Source organism: Heterodontus francisci, chromosome 5 (assembly GCF_036365525.1).
Source record: "Heterodontus francisci isolate sHetFra1 chromosome 5, sHetFra1.hap1, whole genome shotgun sequence".
In the NCBI taxonomy this organism is placed as follows: domain Eukaryota; kingdom Metazoa; phylum Chordata; class Chondrichthyes; order Heterodontiformes; family Heterodontidae; genus Heterodontus; species Heterodontus francisci.
The window spans coordinates 133,607,250-133,625,951 of record NC_090375.1 but is presented as its reverse complement, the minus strand read 5'-3'; the positions used below and the strand labels follow the sequence as shown (position 1 = coordinate 133,625,951).

Here is an 18,702-nt window from a genome sequence, read left to right as displayed (position 1 = left end):
CTAATACACAAGTACATCCCCTGTGAAGAGAAGCATCACTCGCCCTCAACATCATGCTCTTCAACACTCTTCATATTCTTCCTGTAGGTTTAGCTGATCATGACTACTTACAGATTCTGTGCTGATGATGGAGTAATGTTGGTCATGCCTGTGTTTAGTTTTGAAAGGTTTGTCTTGTTTGCTTAGATTTTAAATCATTTCAGGCAATTTAACCAAGGAATGTAAACGAGTGTTTATTTCTAAAGCTTTGACTTGGTTGTGCAATTTTCATTGACAAAGCACAATACTGCTGCATTCAGACACTATACAGCAGAACAAAAAGATGAGCAGACAATCTGGTCAGCAATCATCCCCTTTAATGGGCAAGTTCTCAGATTTTGCTCTCCAGAAACATAAGGCGTACTAATAGTTAAAAGGGGACAATTTTCCATTTAAAACAAAAGACAAAGGCAAAAAAACATTTATCTCAAAGGGTGGGGGTGGGGGAGTGGGGGAGGGAAGAGAAATTCAGTTTGAAATGTCCACTTATCCATTAGCAACCAGCATTCAAATTACAAAATATGAAGTGATTTGATAAAACAAGAGAACTTTCAATTCAATAAGCATGAACATTACAAAAACTTAATTATAGAATTATAAGCAACCCTACTTACTAATACGTCACTATGATGAATAGCCAGTAAGTTCAGAATGACCTACCAACTTTACACACAGATTTATTCTATCATTACAGTAAAGTAACACAAGTTAATATTAGTGCAAGAAACTTATTGTTGGAGAATAAGCACCCAACAGAAAAAAGTCATTGGCTATTAAAGCGAAGTACTAAATAAATAAGATAAATACAAGGCAGCTAATCTTGTTCTACAGCCAGTTTCACTGTTGATGAATCACCTACACAAGAGGCAAAGCAAACTCAGTTACATCGAATACAGCAAAAGCTGCACAAAACAAAGCCAAATAAAAAAAAACTTACAGTTTACAAAATGTAATTCATCTCAATTTGAACCAATCATTTGGTAGAATCCTATTGTAAGTATAAGAGCCACAGAAAAAAAACAAATATCCTCTTTATTCTGTCCTCTTCCTTACTGCAGTCAGACCTTTAGGCTCAATAGAGCTGTGGATGATGGGCTATTTTCCCATTGCAGCATTCAAAGGAACACATCCAAATAGTGTGGATAATAGTTGGAATGTTGCCAATCTTTCAATGACAACAAATGCAGAACTGTAATCAGCTAGCAAGAGGCATTCATGACTATCAGAGATTATTGGAAAGTTGTGAGGCGTCCTCGACTTCAGGCTACCAAGCAGAGAAAGAGTTTAGAACTGGCATCTGAAGTCATTAATTTTAATTATGAAATGCAATTTGACAAGAAATATTACTGTACAAATCCTCTGGTAACAACTAACTTACTTTCCAATTGATATTTTAAATGAAAAATATTAGGACAATAAAACTAACTCCTAACGAGTTAAATTATTGAACTTTTTTGTACTACTGTAAAACAGTTAAGAGATTGCATTAAAGTATAATCCAAAAAATAAAATAGCTATTAAATTAAAACTTGAGAAAAATCAGTATCATGCAAGTTGCAAAATTCTCAGGTACCACAAAGTGGTAAAAAAATTTAAACATTAACAAGACACCAGAAAAAGACATATCCAGACTTGCTGTAGTAAAATGGACAAAGCTTCATCTTGCATTTCAGAAATCACAACATTGATAAAGCTGTGCAATCTGGTGCGAGGCATTCAGTGACCGTTTAGGATTATTATGGTGGTTGGAAGAGGCTTTTGACTTCAACATAAATTCAGGAAAATAAACCTAGCAGTGTGAGCCCTGTGTCATGATCTGCCCAAGCAAAACATTCCAGAGAATTCAAGATAGAAATTATTTCGCAATTTTATATATAAAATGCCATTTTATTTAAGTGTAAATAGCTTTTAATTCTGTTTCAAAACCTTTTCCTGATAGCTTTCCTCAACTGTGCATTGTTATCTGTCAGTTGCCATTTTGATTCAAATAGAACCCGCAACTTCAAAATAGTTCTGTTCCATGTAAATGGAGCCTAGAAGCTTGTGTTGGACCTCCAAGATACAATATTCTATTTCAGCAGAGAAGATGTGATAACCAAGATGTATGAAACTAATGGCAGCTTTTTGTGGCAATGCATATAAGACAATGAGGGGTTGGTACCACAATGCATTATAGAAAGATAAACATCCAATTGCTTTGGAGCCAAAATCTACAAATGGCATTAGGAAACCACATCCAAAACAAGCCAACAAGGAAGTGTGAACATCAGTTATCCATCCCCAACTTAATTTCATAAATATATTCCTACATGTTTAAAAAATTCTTCCTTAAAAAGTCACAGAGCCACAGTGAATTGACTACACAGATAAGATGGTGTGTAATTAAAATTCATCACTGCTTCACCAGCCCAGTGGTGCAAATGTGTTGATGTACGAATGCATTACACTGGATTGCTGGAATTTGGACTTCTAATGAAAATTCTACACTGAGCTCCTGATTTTAATCAAGCTACATAGAAGTGCTGTTGAACACAGGCTCGGCACTTAATCAGGGAGGAGAAAGGAAAATCTGTCCTTGCACACCTGCATGTGCCTAAAGCCAGTAAATAAGGCAAACATCAAAATGGCTCTATGATCAAAGTATGCACGATTAGAATGTAAATTAGCATAATTTAATGCATCTGAACATGCAAAAATGTGATTATTGCCTCCAGATAGTAACAGTATAATTTAATATTCCCATTGGCTTATGGATTTCAAACTATTTCCTGTCAGTCCAAACCCCCCAAACATCTTAAACTCTGGCTAGCAAAGTTTTCAAACACCGTTCAATTTGCAATTACGATAAACCTCAGATCTATTTCTTACGTAAGTACCGCACACTGTTGCATGTCCTCTTATTGTCTTTACTGATTTTAAACTCAGTCCAAAGCACCATTGCTTTAACACCTGTCCTAAGTCTGAATAAATGCCAACTTACCAACCCACACCAAGGGGCTACTAAAGCTAGGTATTCTAATGTAGCTGATCATGTTCCTTTGGAGGTCAGACTCTACAAAATGCTGCAGAATCACAATATAAAGACATTTTTATAATGGATGCCAGTTTTATGTAGTAAAACTGATGAGAATACTGCAGTATTAAAACTCAATAGCATATACAAAGTCCATTTTAACTGTTTAAAACTCCCCATACGATACAGGGCAGCAGCCAATTAATTTGCTGAGGTATTATTCAGATTTAAACAACACACTTTGAACACCTGTATGCAAGATAAGGTAATGCAAAGATTAACTGAATTGGTGAATTCTAAATTGTAAAGCCAATTTAACTTCATATGCTTTTCACCTGGGCTGTTGAATTTTACAGAGGAGAAACTGTTAGCTGTGTGTAAGTAATTAACTTCAGAAAATTAGTCTTAGCTGATGAGTTCTAAACTGTTCATTTAAAATGCATATGTGGAGCTCAGTAACTGCAGAAAAAGAATGCAAGACTGCACAGAAATGCATTTGAAAACTGAAATAAAACATCAGGAAGTGATGCATAATTTTTGAAGCTGTCAAGGAAGTTTAAAGGGTTAGCTACCATTTGATGCACTAAGAAAAAGACCTTTATTTGTTGCTTTCCTGTTTAAGCCTACCCTTTTATTTGCCATAGGAATGCAATCAGGTGCATCAGGAGCTAAGCTCTGAGCTGGTAGAATCTCCCCAAACAGATCTACCAATAAAGCTTTTTGATGACTGCTGATAAAGAACTATGCATATAACTTTAAGATCTTCCATGTTATAACATAACATTGAAAAGACCCTGGAATTTATGATCCAATTGTCATAACCCAAACAGAAAAAAACTACCCAAAATAATTTATTTGCTAATATGATACAGGTGTGGTTGTTGTAGTGCTCCATTTTGCATTCAGACAATACTCTGTTTAATACAGGAGAATCCTGCGTTCTATGGCTTTGCGGCAGATAGGGCATTCACTCATTCGATCGCCACAAAGCTGACATGTCCCATGTCCGCAGAGGAAGATCATGTTCTTCAAGCGATCCAAACATACAGGGCACATAGTCTGAAACAGGAAACACCACAATCACTGATGGCTATCTGAACATCAGAACATTAAATACTCTGTCAGCATTGTCAGCATTTTCACATAACATTACTTCAGCAGTTTGGTTTCGTACAACACCCCATTTATTGGTATATATTGGAATTATACCAAAGTTATTATACGTAACAAGAATTCCATTGCATATGTGAAAGACTTTAAACTGTGAAGGCTGAATGAGGTATTCATCCATGTATACGGACTTGTTAAAATTGCTCAGTTTGAACTCGGTACATTCCTCATTCTTTGCTATTTTGATTTTACAGTGCTACAGAAATTTAAATGTACTTTCTGCTGTTCATTGCATCTGAACTGCATCAAAAATACTCAAAGCTAAACTAATCCCATCTGTAACTAAATCAGCAGAATGTCTGTGCCATGAAAATATCTGCCTCGGTCAAATGATTTTTAATCCACTGGTTGGAAACCGGAATTGAATTTTAAAAACAGAGCTCGCAGCAAAAGATGACTACCCCAATTTGCATTGTACCTTTCACATTCCAATCCAGAGATGGAGACACCGGGCTGAATTTTATCAGCCCCTCAGAGCCGTGGGTCATGGTGGGGAGGCCTGTAAAATGTTAACGGGAGCAGCCCGCCTTGACCCACGACACCGATAAGGCACCGCCGGATATTAGCAGCAGCAAGGCATTGGTGCACCCCCCCCCCGCCCCTTTTCAGCAGGGCCTTCATTAAAATATTTAAATGAGTTAAATTAAAATACAAATTAACCTACCTGCCACTGCCGGCTGTCCCGCGCTGATTTTATGGCCAATTGGCCGCAACTTGCACACTTTCGGAACTCGGTTGGAGTTCCAAGGTGAGACACTGGTGGGGAGGGTGGAGGAATAAAATTATGAGGGCCGGGTGGGGAGAATGGGGAAAACTATTCCTATTGGTGGTGGGGATGTTGGGAAGGGGTTGAGGGTCAAAGATGTGGTGGTGGGGGGGGAAAGAATTCAGAATTTCATAGTGCATTTTTGGAGTGTTAGGTCAATTTGTATGTTTAGGACTCAGTTGCGGGGGGGGGGGGGAAAGAGAGGAAATTCAATGTTAGATAAAAAGTTTATTCATTTTATTTTTTTTAAGCTCAACGGCACCTTTAAATATATCCTGAAGGGCTTTAAGCACTTAAAAAATGGCACCGCCCCCTCTAAGTCATCAGAGGCAGCCGCTCTGCCCCCTCCATTTAAATAAGCCCTCACACAGAAAATCGTGGGGGCTGTGTGGCAGCACTTCATTGTCGGAAGGCCACTGCCTCCACAGCGCGCCGCCGCGCTGATAAAATTCAGCCCATGTCTGCAAAGACCCATCAATGACAATGCCCTGGGGAATATGAGTGAGCCACACAACCTGTTTCCATTGGCATGGCATCAAGGCAATTACCTGAAGCATTCAACTGGTGGAGACGAGGGGGTTCCCAGACATGAATTCATGAGGCTATAATGGGAATGCTTTAAACCCAATTACTTGAAGAGTGGGACCCCAGCTGTGAGAGGGGGTTTCCTAGACATGAACTGAAGTTACAAGGGGAATATGCTAGTAATGACCCTGTTTGAAACACTGGGTGATGGTCATGTGACTGGCCCATGCTTCATGTGTTTAAGCTTCTGCTTTCTCTGCAGTAAGAGACAAGCAGCTGAGATACTGACGAAAGACGACCTGAGTGGGGTCCCTCTTTCCTCCCTCTGTCTCCAATCCACCTTGCAAGCTTCAAACCATGTTTGCTGACTGTGACCAACCAGGGATTCCCCTGCTGCAGACAGAGACTCCTTGAAGGAAATCAATCCCGCACTACTGTCTCCAAAAGAACAGCCAAATCAACCATCTACATCTTCAAATTGGCAGCATCGAGACCACCGAGGGAAAGTCATAAGACGACAGAGTTCAGCCTGAAGCCAGCCAAGTCATCAACCTCCACAAACTGTGCACCTCTGAGTTCTCTGGACTCTAATTTGAACAATCTACCTTTCCCTGCCTCTATAATCTATGAGTGTGCATGTGTGAACTTTGAATGTATGTGTGTGTGGGAGAAAGTTGGAGCATCTTCTATTATTTTACTTAGATAGGTTTAAGTATAATAGAGCTAACCTCTTTCTTTGTTAAACTCAAAAAAATCTGTCTGATTAGTTCTTTTATGATCACAGCGCGTAAACAGTTAAACACTCAGTGAATTGGCAAGTATATCCTTTGCAAAAAATGTAAAGCTGTTGCGGTCAAATGAGGGAAAACCCCCTCTCAGCTGATCCTAACAGTCTGCCATAAATAATTAGGCAGAAATTACTTAATGGCAGTACTGTAGTAAAAAGGCACAGTATTATTTTGTACTACAGCAGCTTAAAGACCCATAATGAAACACTAGACATGCAGCAGTCATGTCAGAGATGCATATTAAAGAGGTCTCTCATATTGCTCTCGGCATATATTTTCTCAGAAATGCATATCTCTGTACAAATGGGGTGGTGACTATATTTACTTCAAATTTGATATCAATATACGTGCCTACAGTAGAAATATTCTGGAGAAACGCTTAAACACATAACTACATAATGGTGGTCATTTACTACTTATGAGGCCAATAAATGCTTCAATTTTACAATTCTGTAAACTTCAATCTCAAACTTGGCTATTTCTTTTGGTTAACTAGGTATGACCTGTGCAGATATCTGGTCAACATGGTCAAGAATCTCTAAACTAAGTTATAGAGAAATCCAGACAGGTAAAAGTTTGTTTGCCTGAATTGGAGTACATACTAAGAGTACACACTGGGGACTACTCATTAGTGCACTGGCTTTCATGGTTATGTGGAGTTCACGGGGAAGAATCCAGTCCCTGTTAACAGGACTGCGCTCATCCACACCCCTTTGTGAGCCAAGCCGGGTAGATCAAACATCCAGTACAGCTGTATGCTGGAGTACAGCTGTATGCCCGGCTCAGTTAATGAACTACTTACTGAGTATACTGAGGAGTATTGACTTGAATTTAATCTTCCATTGTTAGAAGTGTCACCTTGGAGCCAAAGAAACCCCAATTATTGTCCCCTCATCCATGTGACAAGTCCTTAGTTGGTTATTCTACAATAGTGAGCACAGGTTTCAACCCATGCTTGGCAGAAAGCAGTTACAAGGAACTCTTCATGAGCTGCATACAAACTTGTGCAGCTCACTATAAAATACATGACATAATGCAATCATTCCCATGACTACAACATTAACACAACGGTGTTTGCAACAGCTGGAAGTGCAAATCTTCATCTGGTCAGCTCGCTGCAACCCAATGTTACTCAGAACTGAACTTTGGATATACAAATTTTTTGTCATGTCTATATAAAAATCCATTTGTTGACAAGATCTTCTCTGGAATTAAATTCAATGTTAGACTCCAGATTAAAGTTTGCAACTGAGACTTTACAGGCATATAGCTTTTAAGACAGTGACTAAATTTTGTAATGTTAAAATTTTTAACATTCAAGTTAGTTTCTCCATTTTTTTTCCAGCTCCTCAAACCATTATTTAGTCAAGGATAATGGATAACCAACCTGGTCCCAGGCCATTACCAATGCCGTTTGTATTATGGTCATTAAGTCGTGAAAAGTGATCAGTGACACACAATCTTCACTTTCCCCTCTTTACAGAAAAGCACGAACATTGACAGCCCTTTTCTATCACCAGCAAAAGACTTGGAAACATTTGTTATCTACCACATGAATTGGATATAAGCCAATGCTTACAACTCCACAGGTCATCAGTATACTGTAATAAGACTTTAGTATTAGACCTGGTTGATCAAATGGCACATATCTATGCTTTAAATTCTATGTAATGAAAGAAAATACTGCTTTGTTTCTTCCAAAACTCTCAATGTATAACAAAGGCTAACTTGTAAAAAGATGAGGACCAAAGCTGAACTCAGAGTAAACAGTGGGTAGTCTGTGAGAATCCTCTAACAATTTTCTAACCCACCTTGCACATAATTTTGTAAAATACACAAGTAGGAGCAGAATAAAAGTACATTTTTAGCCTCTCACAGCAAAGCTCTTAGTTTTCATCTCCTTAAAGTGTTTGATTTTTCCTGAATTCTCAAAGCACAAAGTGCATCTAAATCACTTTCATTTCTGCAGCATTTTACCTGTTCCTTGATATCCTGCAACTGTTGCTGGAGCTTCTGCACGTCTGCATTGACGTTGGTATTATCCTTGTCTCGCTGCAGAGGAGTAATGTTTCCACTACCTGCAATACAAGTAAACTCCTGAAGAGTCCATTTGCTCAAAGATTTTCAAAGTGACTTTTCAATGGTTTAGCACCTACGGACACATATGACTAGTAATGATCAAATTCAGTATCATTTATAAAGAAAATAATTTGGTAACAATGTAAATATTGAAATGAGATTTCTTCGCCTGGTTATCTCACAGTTCATAGTGTTAAAGCTGGACTTCATTCAATTATGTCTATAAAAGGTATCTCTCAAGTATACCCTGCTATTTATTTTCATCTTAGTGTTGCTAAAAAGGTCTCTGGTCATGCTTTTAAAGACCAGCAATACCTCCACTCATCTCCCAGTAATCAAGTGAAAACCCTTTCTACTGCTTCCAACTAAATGTTTAACACTGGTTCAACTCATCCATTACATAGGAACATAAGAACTAGGAGCAGGAGTAGGCAATTCAGCCCCTCAAGCCTGCTCTGCCATTCAATACAATCATGGCTGATCTCATCTTGGCCTCAACTCCACTTTCCTGCCCGTCCTCCATAACCCTTCAACCCATTTCGAATTAAAAATCTGTCTATCTCCTCCTTAAATTTACCCAATGTCCCGGCATCCACCGCACTCTGGGGTAGTGAATTTCACAGACTCACGGCCCTTTGAGAGAAGTAATTTCTCCTCATCTCGGTTTTAAATCTGCTACCCCTTATCCTAAAACTATGACCTCTCGTTCTAAATTGCTCCACAAGCAGAAACATCCTCTCTATGCCTACTTTATCAATCCTCTTAATCACCTCTAAATCTTCTAAACTCCAGAGAGTAAAGGCCTAAACTGCTCAATCTCTCTTCATAAAGACAAGCCCCCCCATCTCTGGAATCAGTCTAGTGAACCTCCTCTGAACTGCCTCCAATGCAACTACATCCTTTCTCAAGTAAGGGGACCAAAACTGTATGCAATACTCCAGGTGCGGTCTCACCTATGCCTTGTACAGTTGCAGCAACATTTCCCTACTTTTATACTCTATTCCTTTAGCAATAAATGCCAAAATTCCATTTGCCTTCCTTATTACCTGCTGTACCTGCAAACTAGTTTTCTGCGATTCATGCACGAGGATACCCAGATCCATCTGCACCGAAGCACTCTGAAGTTGCTCTCCATTTAGATAATAATTTGCCTTTCTAGTCTTCCGACCAAAATGGGTACTGATTAGATTGATCTAAAAAGCCTCCTTCCAATGCTCGAAAGATTCTTTTACTCCCATTTATTTCCTAGTGGCCCAAACAAGTTCCCATATCTGCAGCGTGGGCTTAGGAAAATCTTTCATTAACTTCATTCTTCTCTTTTTGCATCTGCCGCTTGAAACAATTTGGTTATTTGCCTTGATAGCAATTGAGAAGTGGGGGATATGCTGGGCCATGAGGTTACAGATTGTGGTGAAATACAGTTCCGCTGTTGACGGCCTGCAGTGCCTCACGGATGCTCAATTTTGAGCTGGTAGATCTGGCGTTAAATCTACACTATTGAGCATAGTAGTAGTGCCACATGATGCACTGGACAGTGTATTACATGTGAAGGCAGAACTTGGGACTCTACAAGAACTGTGCAAATTTCACTTCTACTGATGCTGTCACGGACAGACATCTGTGCTAGATAGATTGGTGAGGACGAAGTCAAGTAGGTTGCTCTCTTGTGTTGGTTCTCTCAGCACCTGCTGCAAGCCTAATCTCATAGCTATGTCCATCAAGACTCAGCCAGTTCGATCAGTAGTGCCCACTCTTGGTGGTGGACATTGAAGTGCCCCATCAGGAGTACATTGTGTGTATTACTACCCTCAGTGCTTCCTCCATGAAAGAGGACTGATTCATCAGCTAATGGAGGGCAGCACATGGTATTCAGCACAAGCTTTCCTTGCCCAAGTATAGCCTGAAGCAATGAGACGTCATGGGGACTGGAGTCAATGTTGAGTCTCCCAGCGCCACTTAATCGTACCTCCTCCCCATCCCTGACTGTATAATGCTGTGCCCTACCTCTGGTGAGTTTGTTCTGCTGGTGGAATAGGACATACACAGGGATGGTGATGGAGAAGTCTTGGACATTGGCTGTTAAGTATGATTTTGTGAGAATGATTATGTCAGGCTGTTACTTGGCAGGACAGCACATCCAAATCTGGAACTAGTCCCCAGATGTAGTGAGGAAGACCAATTAGGCCAGATGTGTCTTTGCCCCATACTGATTCAGTACCCAGGTTGCAGCTCAGTTTGGTTTTATTTGTTTTAACTGAGCATAGAGTTGTATATCATTCTGAATTCCACTATTTCCACACACTCCATTTTTATGTCCTCGAAGTGAAGTTTTAAATCTGTAAAATTGTGGATAGTTTAGTGCAATGAACCTGCACTGCGCTCACAAAGAATTGCTTGAATTTTCCAAAGTACGATATTTACAGCTAATTAGAAATTAAATCTGGACTGGGCATAAATTCAGGTTCCAGAGGTGAAAGCATCGCGTATCCAGATCCCCAAACTAACATTTTAAAGCAAACCAGCATTTTGACACATTAATATTTATAAATCTAGTAAAATATCTACTTAATGTAAATCAACTTAATGTAATAGGTAATTGAGTGATTTAAAACTTCCATCTGCCAAAATTATTTACATATAGAGAATATGCTAAAGCGATGAGTGTGCTACGTTTTCTCCTATAAGAAGGTTGACTGGAAAACTGTGAACATGCATGGATAACGAATGATTTTTCAGCTGTCGGACAAGCAGTTTCTACATAAAAAAAGGTTGGTTACTTTTGAAGGACCCATTTATGCACGAAATGGAGATTATCAGATAGAGGATTGCTTTTAATTGGGACTGATAGACATGTTTAAAAAAAGAACCCTGCCACGACAGATGTGACATCACTTAACAAGAAGCCTCTTCAGGGAGAGGAAGAAACCCTTAGTTCCAGAATAGAAGACTGGTCAGTGAGGAATTTTACTATGTTAAAGGCACTATATAAATGCAAGTTGTGATGAATTTTTTTTTATTCATTCGGGGATGTGGGTGTCGCTGGCTATGCCACATATATTGCCCATCCCTAATTGCCTTTGAGAAGGTGGTGAGCAGCTGTTAGGGAGGGAGTTCCAGGATTTTGACCCAGCGACAGTGAAGGAACGGCGATATAGTTCCAAGTCAGGATGGTGTGTGACTTGGAGGGAAACTTGCAGGTGGTGGTGTTCCCATGCATCTGCTGCCCTTGTCCTTCTAGGTGGTATAGGTCATGGGTTTGGAAGGTGCTGTCGAAAGAGCCTTGGTGAGTTGCTGTAGTGTATCTTGTAGATGGTACACACTGCTGCCATTGTGCATCAGTGGTGAAGGGAATGAATGCTGAAGGTGGTGGATGGAATGCCCATCAAGCGGGCTGCTTTGTCCTGGATGGTGTCGAGCTTCGAGAGTGTTGTTGGAGCTGCACCCATCAGACAAGTGGAAAATATTCCATCAAAGTCCTGACTTGTGCCTTGTAGATGGTGGACAGGCTTTGGGGAGTCAGGAGATGAGTTACTCGCTGCAGGATTCCTAGACTCTAGCCTGCTCTTGTAGCTGGCCCAGTTCAGTTTCTTGTCAATGGCGACCCCCGGTAGGTTGATAGTTAGGGATTCAGCGATGGTAATGCCATTGAACGTCAAGGGGAAATGGTGAGAATCTCTCTTGTTTGAGATGGTCACTGCCTGGCACTTAAGTGGCAAGTAACATTCGTGCCACACATCAGCCCAAGCCTTGATGTTGTCCAGGTCTTGCTGCATATGGACACATGCTGCTTCAGTATCTGAGGAGTCACGAATGGTGCTGAACATTGTGCAATCATCAACGAACATCCCCACTTCTGACCTAATGATTGAAGGAAGGTCATTGATGAAGCAGCTGAAGATGGTTGGACCTAGGACACTACCCTGAGGAACTCCTGCAGTGATGTCCTGGAGCTCAGATGATTGACCTCCAACAAGCACAACCATCTTCCTTGTGCTAGGTATGACTCCAACCAGCTGAGTGTTTTCCCCGCCGATTCCCATTGACTCCTGTTTTGATAGGGCTCCTTGATGCCATACTCAGTCAAATGCTGCCTTGATGTCAAGGGCAGTCACACTCACCCCACCTCCGGAGTTCAGATATTTCGTCCATGTTTGGACCAAGGCTGTAATGAGATCAGGAGCTGAGTGGCCCAAACTGAGCATCAGTGAGCAGGTTTTTGCTGAGCAAGTGCTGCTTGATAGCACTGTCGACGACCCCTTCCATCACTTTGCTGGTGAGTGGGAGTAGACTGATGGGGTGGTAATTGACTGAGTCAGATTTGTCCTGCTTTTTGTGTACAGGACATACCTGGGCAATTTTCCATATTGCCAGGTAGATGCCAGTGTTGTAGCTGTAGTGGAACAGCTTGGCTAAGGACGCGGCTAGTTCTGGAGCACAAGTCTTCAGTACTATTGCCGGAATATTGCCAGGGCCCATAGCCTTTACAGTATCCAGTGCCTTCAGCAGTTTCTTGATATCACGTGGAGTTAATTGGCTTGGCTGAAGACAGGTGTCAGTGATGCTGGGGACCTTAGGAGGAGGCAGAGATGGATCATCCACTCGGCACTTCGGATGAAGATGGATGCAAATGCTTCAGCCTTGCCTTTTGCACTAATGTGCTGGGCTCCCCCATCATTGATAATGGGGATGTTGGGTGCAGCCTCTTCTTCCTATCAGTTGTTTAATTGTCTTGCAACACTCACAACTGGATGTGGCAGGACTGCAGAGCTTAGATCTGCTCTGTCGGTTGTGGGATCGCTTAGCCCTGTCAATTGCATGCTGCTTCTGCTATTTGTAGATTCACTAGGTCGGCACCTCATTTTTAGGTGCTGTTCCTGGCATGCTCTCCTGCACTCTCGATTGAATCAGGGTTGGTCCCCCAGCTTGATGGTAATGGTAGAGTGGGGATTTGCTGGGCCATGGGGTAACAGATTGTGGTTGAATATAATTCTGCTACTGCTGCTGATGGCCCAAGTGCCTCATGGATGTCCAGTTTGAACTGCTAGATCTGTTCAAAATCTATCCCATTTAGCACGGTGGTAGTGCACACAATATGGTGGTGGGTACCCTCCGTGTGAAGTCGAAACTTCATCTCCACAAGGACTGTGTGGTGGTCACTCCGAGCAATACTGTCATGGACAGATGCAACTGCGACAAGTAGATTGGCGAGAATGAGGTCAAGTAGGTTTTTCCCTCGTTCGTTCCCCCACCACTTGTCGCAGACCCAGCCTAGCAGCTATGTCCTTCAGGACTCGACCAGCTCAGTCTTGTAGTAGTGCTACCGAGCCACTCTTGGTGATGGACATGAAGTCCCCCACCCAGAGTACATTTTGTGCCCTTGCTACCCTCAGTGCTTCTTCCAATTAACATGGAGGAGCACTGATTCATCGGCCGAGGGGGCAGTAGGTGGTAATCAGCAGGAGGTTTCCTTGCCCACGTTTGACCTGATGCCATGAGACTTCATGGGGTCTGAAGTCAATGTTGAAGACTCCAAGAGCAAATCCCGACCACTATGCTTCCACCTCTGGGGGTCTGCTCTGCCGGTGGGACAGGGCATATCCAGGGAAAAATCAGAGGTGGCAACAACTTGCATTTATATATTACCACTCACGTAGAAAGAGCTCCTAAAGCATTTCAGAAAAACTTAACTATACAACAATATCTGGCCAATAGTTAGTTGCAGCAGCTTTTTCTGAAGCAGCGATAGTGCGAGCGAGGTGTCAGCTGGGAAGGTGAGTTTCAGTTTAAAATAACTTACCTTTTGTTTCGGCGGACAAGGGGACTGCTGGGTAAGTAAACCAATATATTCGGGCAGTGGCTAAACCCGAAACACTACACGTGTAGTGTCTCCCACCCATCCTCCTCCTCTAAACAAAAATAAAAGGACTCCTGTGTGGAGGGTTTGGTAAGGTAAGGTTTTCCTTTATTTTTTTTTAATCTCTTGTCAATTTAGAGCAGAGGGGATGGAAGCTAGGGCAGTTGCATGCTCCTCTTGCAGGATTTGGGAGGTGAGGATCACCACTTGTGTCCCTGCTGACTTCACCTGTGAGAAGTGCAACCAACTCCAGCTCCTCGCAGACCGCGTTAGGGAACTGGAGCTGGATGAACTTCGGATCATTCAGGATGCTGAGGGGGTGATAGTGAGCAGTTATAGGGAAGTAGTGACACCTAAGTTACAGGATAAAGGTAGCTGGGTGACCGTCGGGAGGGAAAGGGAATAGGCGCACAGTGCAGGGATCCCCTGTGGCCGTTCCCCTCAATAATACGTATACTGTTTTGGATACGGTTGGGGGGGGGGGGACCTACCAGAGGAAAGCCAATGGCCAGGTCTCTGGCACTGAGCCTGGCTCAGAAGGGAAGGGGGGAGAATAGGAGAGCGATAGTGATAGGAGATTCAATGGTTAGAGGAACAGACAGGAGATTCTGTGGTCGCAAACGAGACTCCCGGATGGTATGTTGCCTCCCGGGTGCCAGGGTCAGGGATGTCTCGGATCGAGTCCACAGGATTCTTAAGGGGGAGGGGGAGCAGCCAGAGGTCGTGGTACACATCGGTACCAATGACATAGCTAGGAAAAGGGATGAGGACCTGAAAAGCGAATATAGGGAGTTAGGTTGGAAGCTGAAAGCCAGGACGAGCAGAGTAGTAATCTCAGGATTGTTACCGGTGCCACGTGCTAGTGAGGCTAGAAACAGGGAGTGAGTGCAGCTGAACACGTGGCTACAGAACTGGTGTAGGAGGGAGGGATTCAGATATGTGGATCATTGGGATACCTTCTGGGGAAGGTGGGACCTGTACAAGAAGGACTTGTTGCATCTGAACTGGAGGGGCACCAATATCCTGGGAGGTTTGCTAGAGCTCTTCGGGAGGGTTTAAACTAGTTTGGCAGGGGGATGGGAACCGGAGCCACGGATCAGTGGATGGGGTAGCTGTTGAACAGGCAGATACAGAGTGCAGAGAGTCTGTGAGGAAGGTTAGACAGTTGACAGGGCAAAGTTGCAGCCAGTATGATGGGTTGAAGTGTGTCTATTTTAACGCAAGAAGTGTCAGGAATAAGGGTGATGAACTTAGAGCATGGATCAGTACTTGGAGCTACGATGTTGTGGCCATTACGGAGACGTGGATATCACAGGGGCAGGAATGGATGTTGGATGTTCCGGGGTTTAGATGTTTCAAAAGGAATAGGGAGGGAGGTAAAAGAGGTGGGTGAGTGGCATTGTTAATCAGGGATATAGTATCACAGCTGCAGAAAGGGAGGTCGTCGAGGAGGGTTTGTCTACTGAGTCATTATGGGTGGAAGTCAGAAACAGGAAAGGAGCAGTCACTTTATTGGGAGTTTTCTATAGAACCCCCCCAATAGCAACAGAGACATGGAGGAACAGATTGGGAGGCAGATTTTGGAAAGGTGCAGAAGTAACAGGGTTGTTGTCATGGGTGACTTCAACTTCCCTAATATTGATTGGAACCTCCTTAGTGCAAATAGTTTGGATGGAGCAGTTCTTTCAGGTGTGTCCGGGAAGGTTTCCTGACTCAATATGTAGATAGGCCGACTAGAGGGGAGACTATGTTGGACTTGGTGCTTGGCAACGAACCAGGCCAGGTGGCAGATCTCTCAGTGGGAGAGCATTTCGGTGATAGTGATCACAACTCCCTGACCTTTACTATAGTCATGGAGAGGGACAGGAGCAGACGGGATGGGAAAATATTTAATTGGGGGAGGGGGAATTACAATGCTATTAGGCAGGAACTGAGGAGCATAAATTGGTAACAGATGTTCTCAGGGAAATGCACGACAGAAATGTGGAGGCTGTTTAGGGAGCACTTGCTGCGACTGCTGGATAGGTTTGTCCCGATGAGGCAGGGAAGGGATGGTAGGGTGAAGGAACCTTGGATGACAAGAAATGTGGAACAGCTAGTCGAGAGGAAGAAGGAAGCTTACTTAAGGTTGAGGAAGCAAGGATCAGGCAGGGCTCTAGAGGGTTACAAGGTAGCCAGGAAGGAACTGAAGAATGGACTTTGGAGAGCTAGAAGGGGACATGAAAAAGTCTTGGCAGGTAGGATTAAAGAAAATCCCAAGACGTTCTACACTTATGTGAGGAACAAGAGGATGGCCAGAGTGAGGGCAGGGCCGATCAGGGATAGTGGAGGGAACTTGTGCCTGGAGTCGGAGGAGGTAGGGGAGGTCCTAAATGAATACTTTGCTTCAGTATTCACTAGTGAGGGGGATCTGGTCGTTTGTGAGGACAGCGTGGAACAGGCTGATATGCTCGAACAGGTTGAGGTTAAGAGGGAGGATGTGCTGGAAATTTTGAATGATATGAGGACAGATAAATCCCCGGGGCCAGACGGGATATACCCAAGGATATTACGGGAAGCGAAGGACATGATTGCTACGCCTTTGGCGATGATCTCTGTGTCTTCACTGTCAACTGGAGTAGTACCGGATGATTGGAGGGTGGCAAATGTTGTTCCCTTGTTCAAGAAAGGGAATAGGGATAACCCTGAGAATTATAGACCAGTTAGTCTTACGTCGGTAGTGGGCAAATTATTGGAGAGGATTCTGAGAGACAGGATTTATGATTATTTGGAAAAGCATGGTTTGATTAGAGACAGTCAGCATGGCTTTGTGAGGGGCAGGTCATGCCTCACAAGCCTTATTGAATTCTTTGAAGATGTGACAAAACACATTGATGAAGGAAGAGCAGTGGATGTGGTGTATATGGATTTTAGCAAGGCGTTTGATAAGGTTCCCCATGGTAGGCTCCTTCAGAAAGTGAGGAGGCATGGGATACAGGGAAAGTTGACTGTCTGGATACAAAATTGGCTGGCCCATAGAAGTCAGAGGGTGATCGTAGATGGAAAGTATCCAGCATGGAGTTCGGTGACCAGTGGTGTTCCACAAGGATCTGTTCTGGGACCTCTGCTCTTTGTGATTTTTATAAATGACTTGGATGAGGAAGTGGAAGGCTGGGTTAGCAAGTTTGCCGATGACACGAAGGGTGCTGGAGTTGTGGATAGTGTAGAAGGCTGTTGTAGGTTGCAACGGGACATTGACAGGATGCAGAGCTGGGCTGAGAAATGGGAGATGGAGTTCACCTGGAAAAGTGTGAAGTGATTCATTTTGGAAGGTCGAATTTGAATGTGGAATACAGGCTTAAAGACAGGATTCTTGGTAGTGTGGAGGAACAGAGGGATCTTGGGGTCCATGTCCATAGATCGCTCAAAGTTGCCACCCACGTTGATAGGGTTGTTAAGAAGGCATATGGTGTGTTGGCTTTCATTAACAGGGGGATTGAGTTTAAGAGCCGCGAGGTTATGCTGCAGCTCTATAAGGTCCTGGTTCGACCACACTTGGAATATTGTGTTCAGTTCTGGTCGCCTCATTATAGGAAGGATGTGGAAGTTTTAGAGAGGGTGCAGACGAGATTTACCAGGATGCTGCCTGGACTGGAGGGCATGTCTTATGAAGAAAGATTGAGGGAGCTAGGGCTTTTCACATTGGAGCGAAGAAGGATGAGAGGTGACTTGATAGAGGGGTGCAAGATGATGAGAGGCATAGATAGAGTGGATAGCCAGAGACTTTTTCCCAGGGTGGAAAGGGCTATCACCAGGGGGCATAATTTTAAGGTGATTGGAGGAAGGTTTCGGGGAGATGTCAGAGGTAGGTTCTTTACACAGAGAGTGGTGGGTGCGTGGAATGCGCTGCCAGCGGTGGTAGTAGAAGCAGATACATTAGGGGCATTTAAGCGATAGGTACATGGATGATAGTAGAATGAAGGGTAGGTAGTTAGTTTGATCTTAGAGTAGGTTAAAGGTTCGGCACAACATCATGGGCCGAAGGGCCTGTACTGTGCTGTACTGTTCTATGTTCTATGTATGGGGAATGAATCCAGGCACAGTCAAAATCCTGGAAAGGCATGGATGACTGTTCATACTTTACAGAACATCACGTAATTCTTGATAAAAGTAGTAAGAGTTTATAATTTGTGGCAATAACAGTACTAAGGCCAGACTGGGTAATGTGGTCAAGGAGAAACCAGGCCGAGAGCTGCTGAAAGGAATAGAAGCAACTTATGTGGGACTAAGAAAAGCACAAGTTCAAATTTCATGGAGTGGCGCACTAGTACAGTCCAACTATTATGTTAACAATCAATATTATTGAACATATATTCACCTTTTATCAGATTTGATAGCTGCCAATGTAGTAGAAAATTACTTAAAATTATCAGGAGTATACTGGAATATATAATTATCAACTTTTATGTATAGGTCCCATTGTGATTCA

General features: G+C 42.7%; 1 protein-coding gene across 2 annotated transcripts in view; it reads right to left on the bottom strand.

Moving 5' to 3' along the window:
• Window positions 1-217: 217 nt before the first annotated feature.
• mib1 (MIB E3 ubiquitin protein ligase 1) overlaps window positions 218-18,702 on the bottom strand; it is a 201,635-nt gene continuing 183,150 nt past the window's right edge. For both annotated transcript variants that reach the window (XM_068032142.1, XM_068032140.1), the window contains exons 20-21: window positions 8,279-8,379; window positions 218-4,111 (exon numbers count right to left, since the gene is read on the bottom strand). In XM_068032142.1, the coding sequence (XP_067888243.1) occupies window positions 3,971-4,111; window positions 8,279-8,379 (242 nt within the window). In that variant the 3' untranslated portion in view covers window positions 218-3,970. The remainder of the gene's footprint in view (window positions 4,112-8,278; window positions 8,380-18,702) is intronic.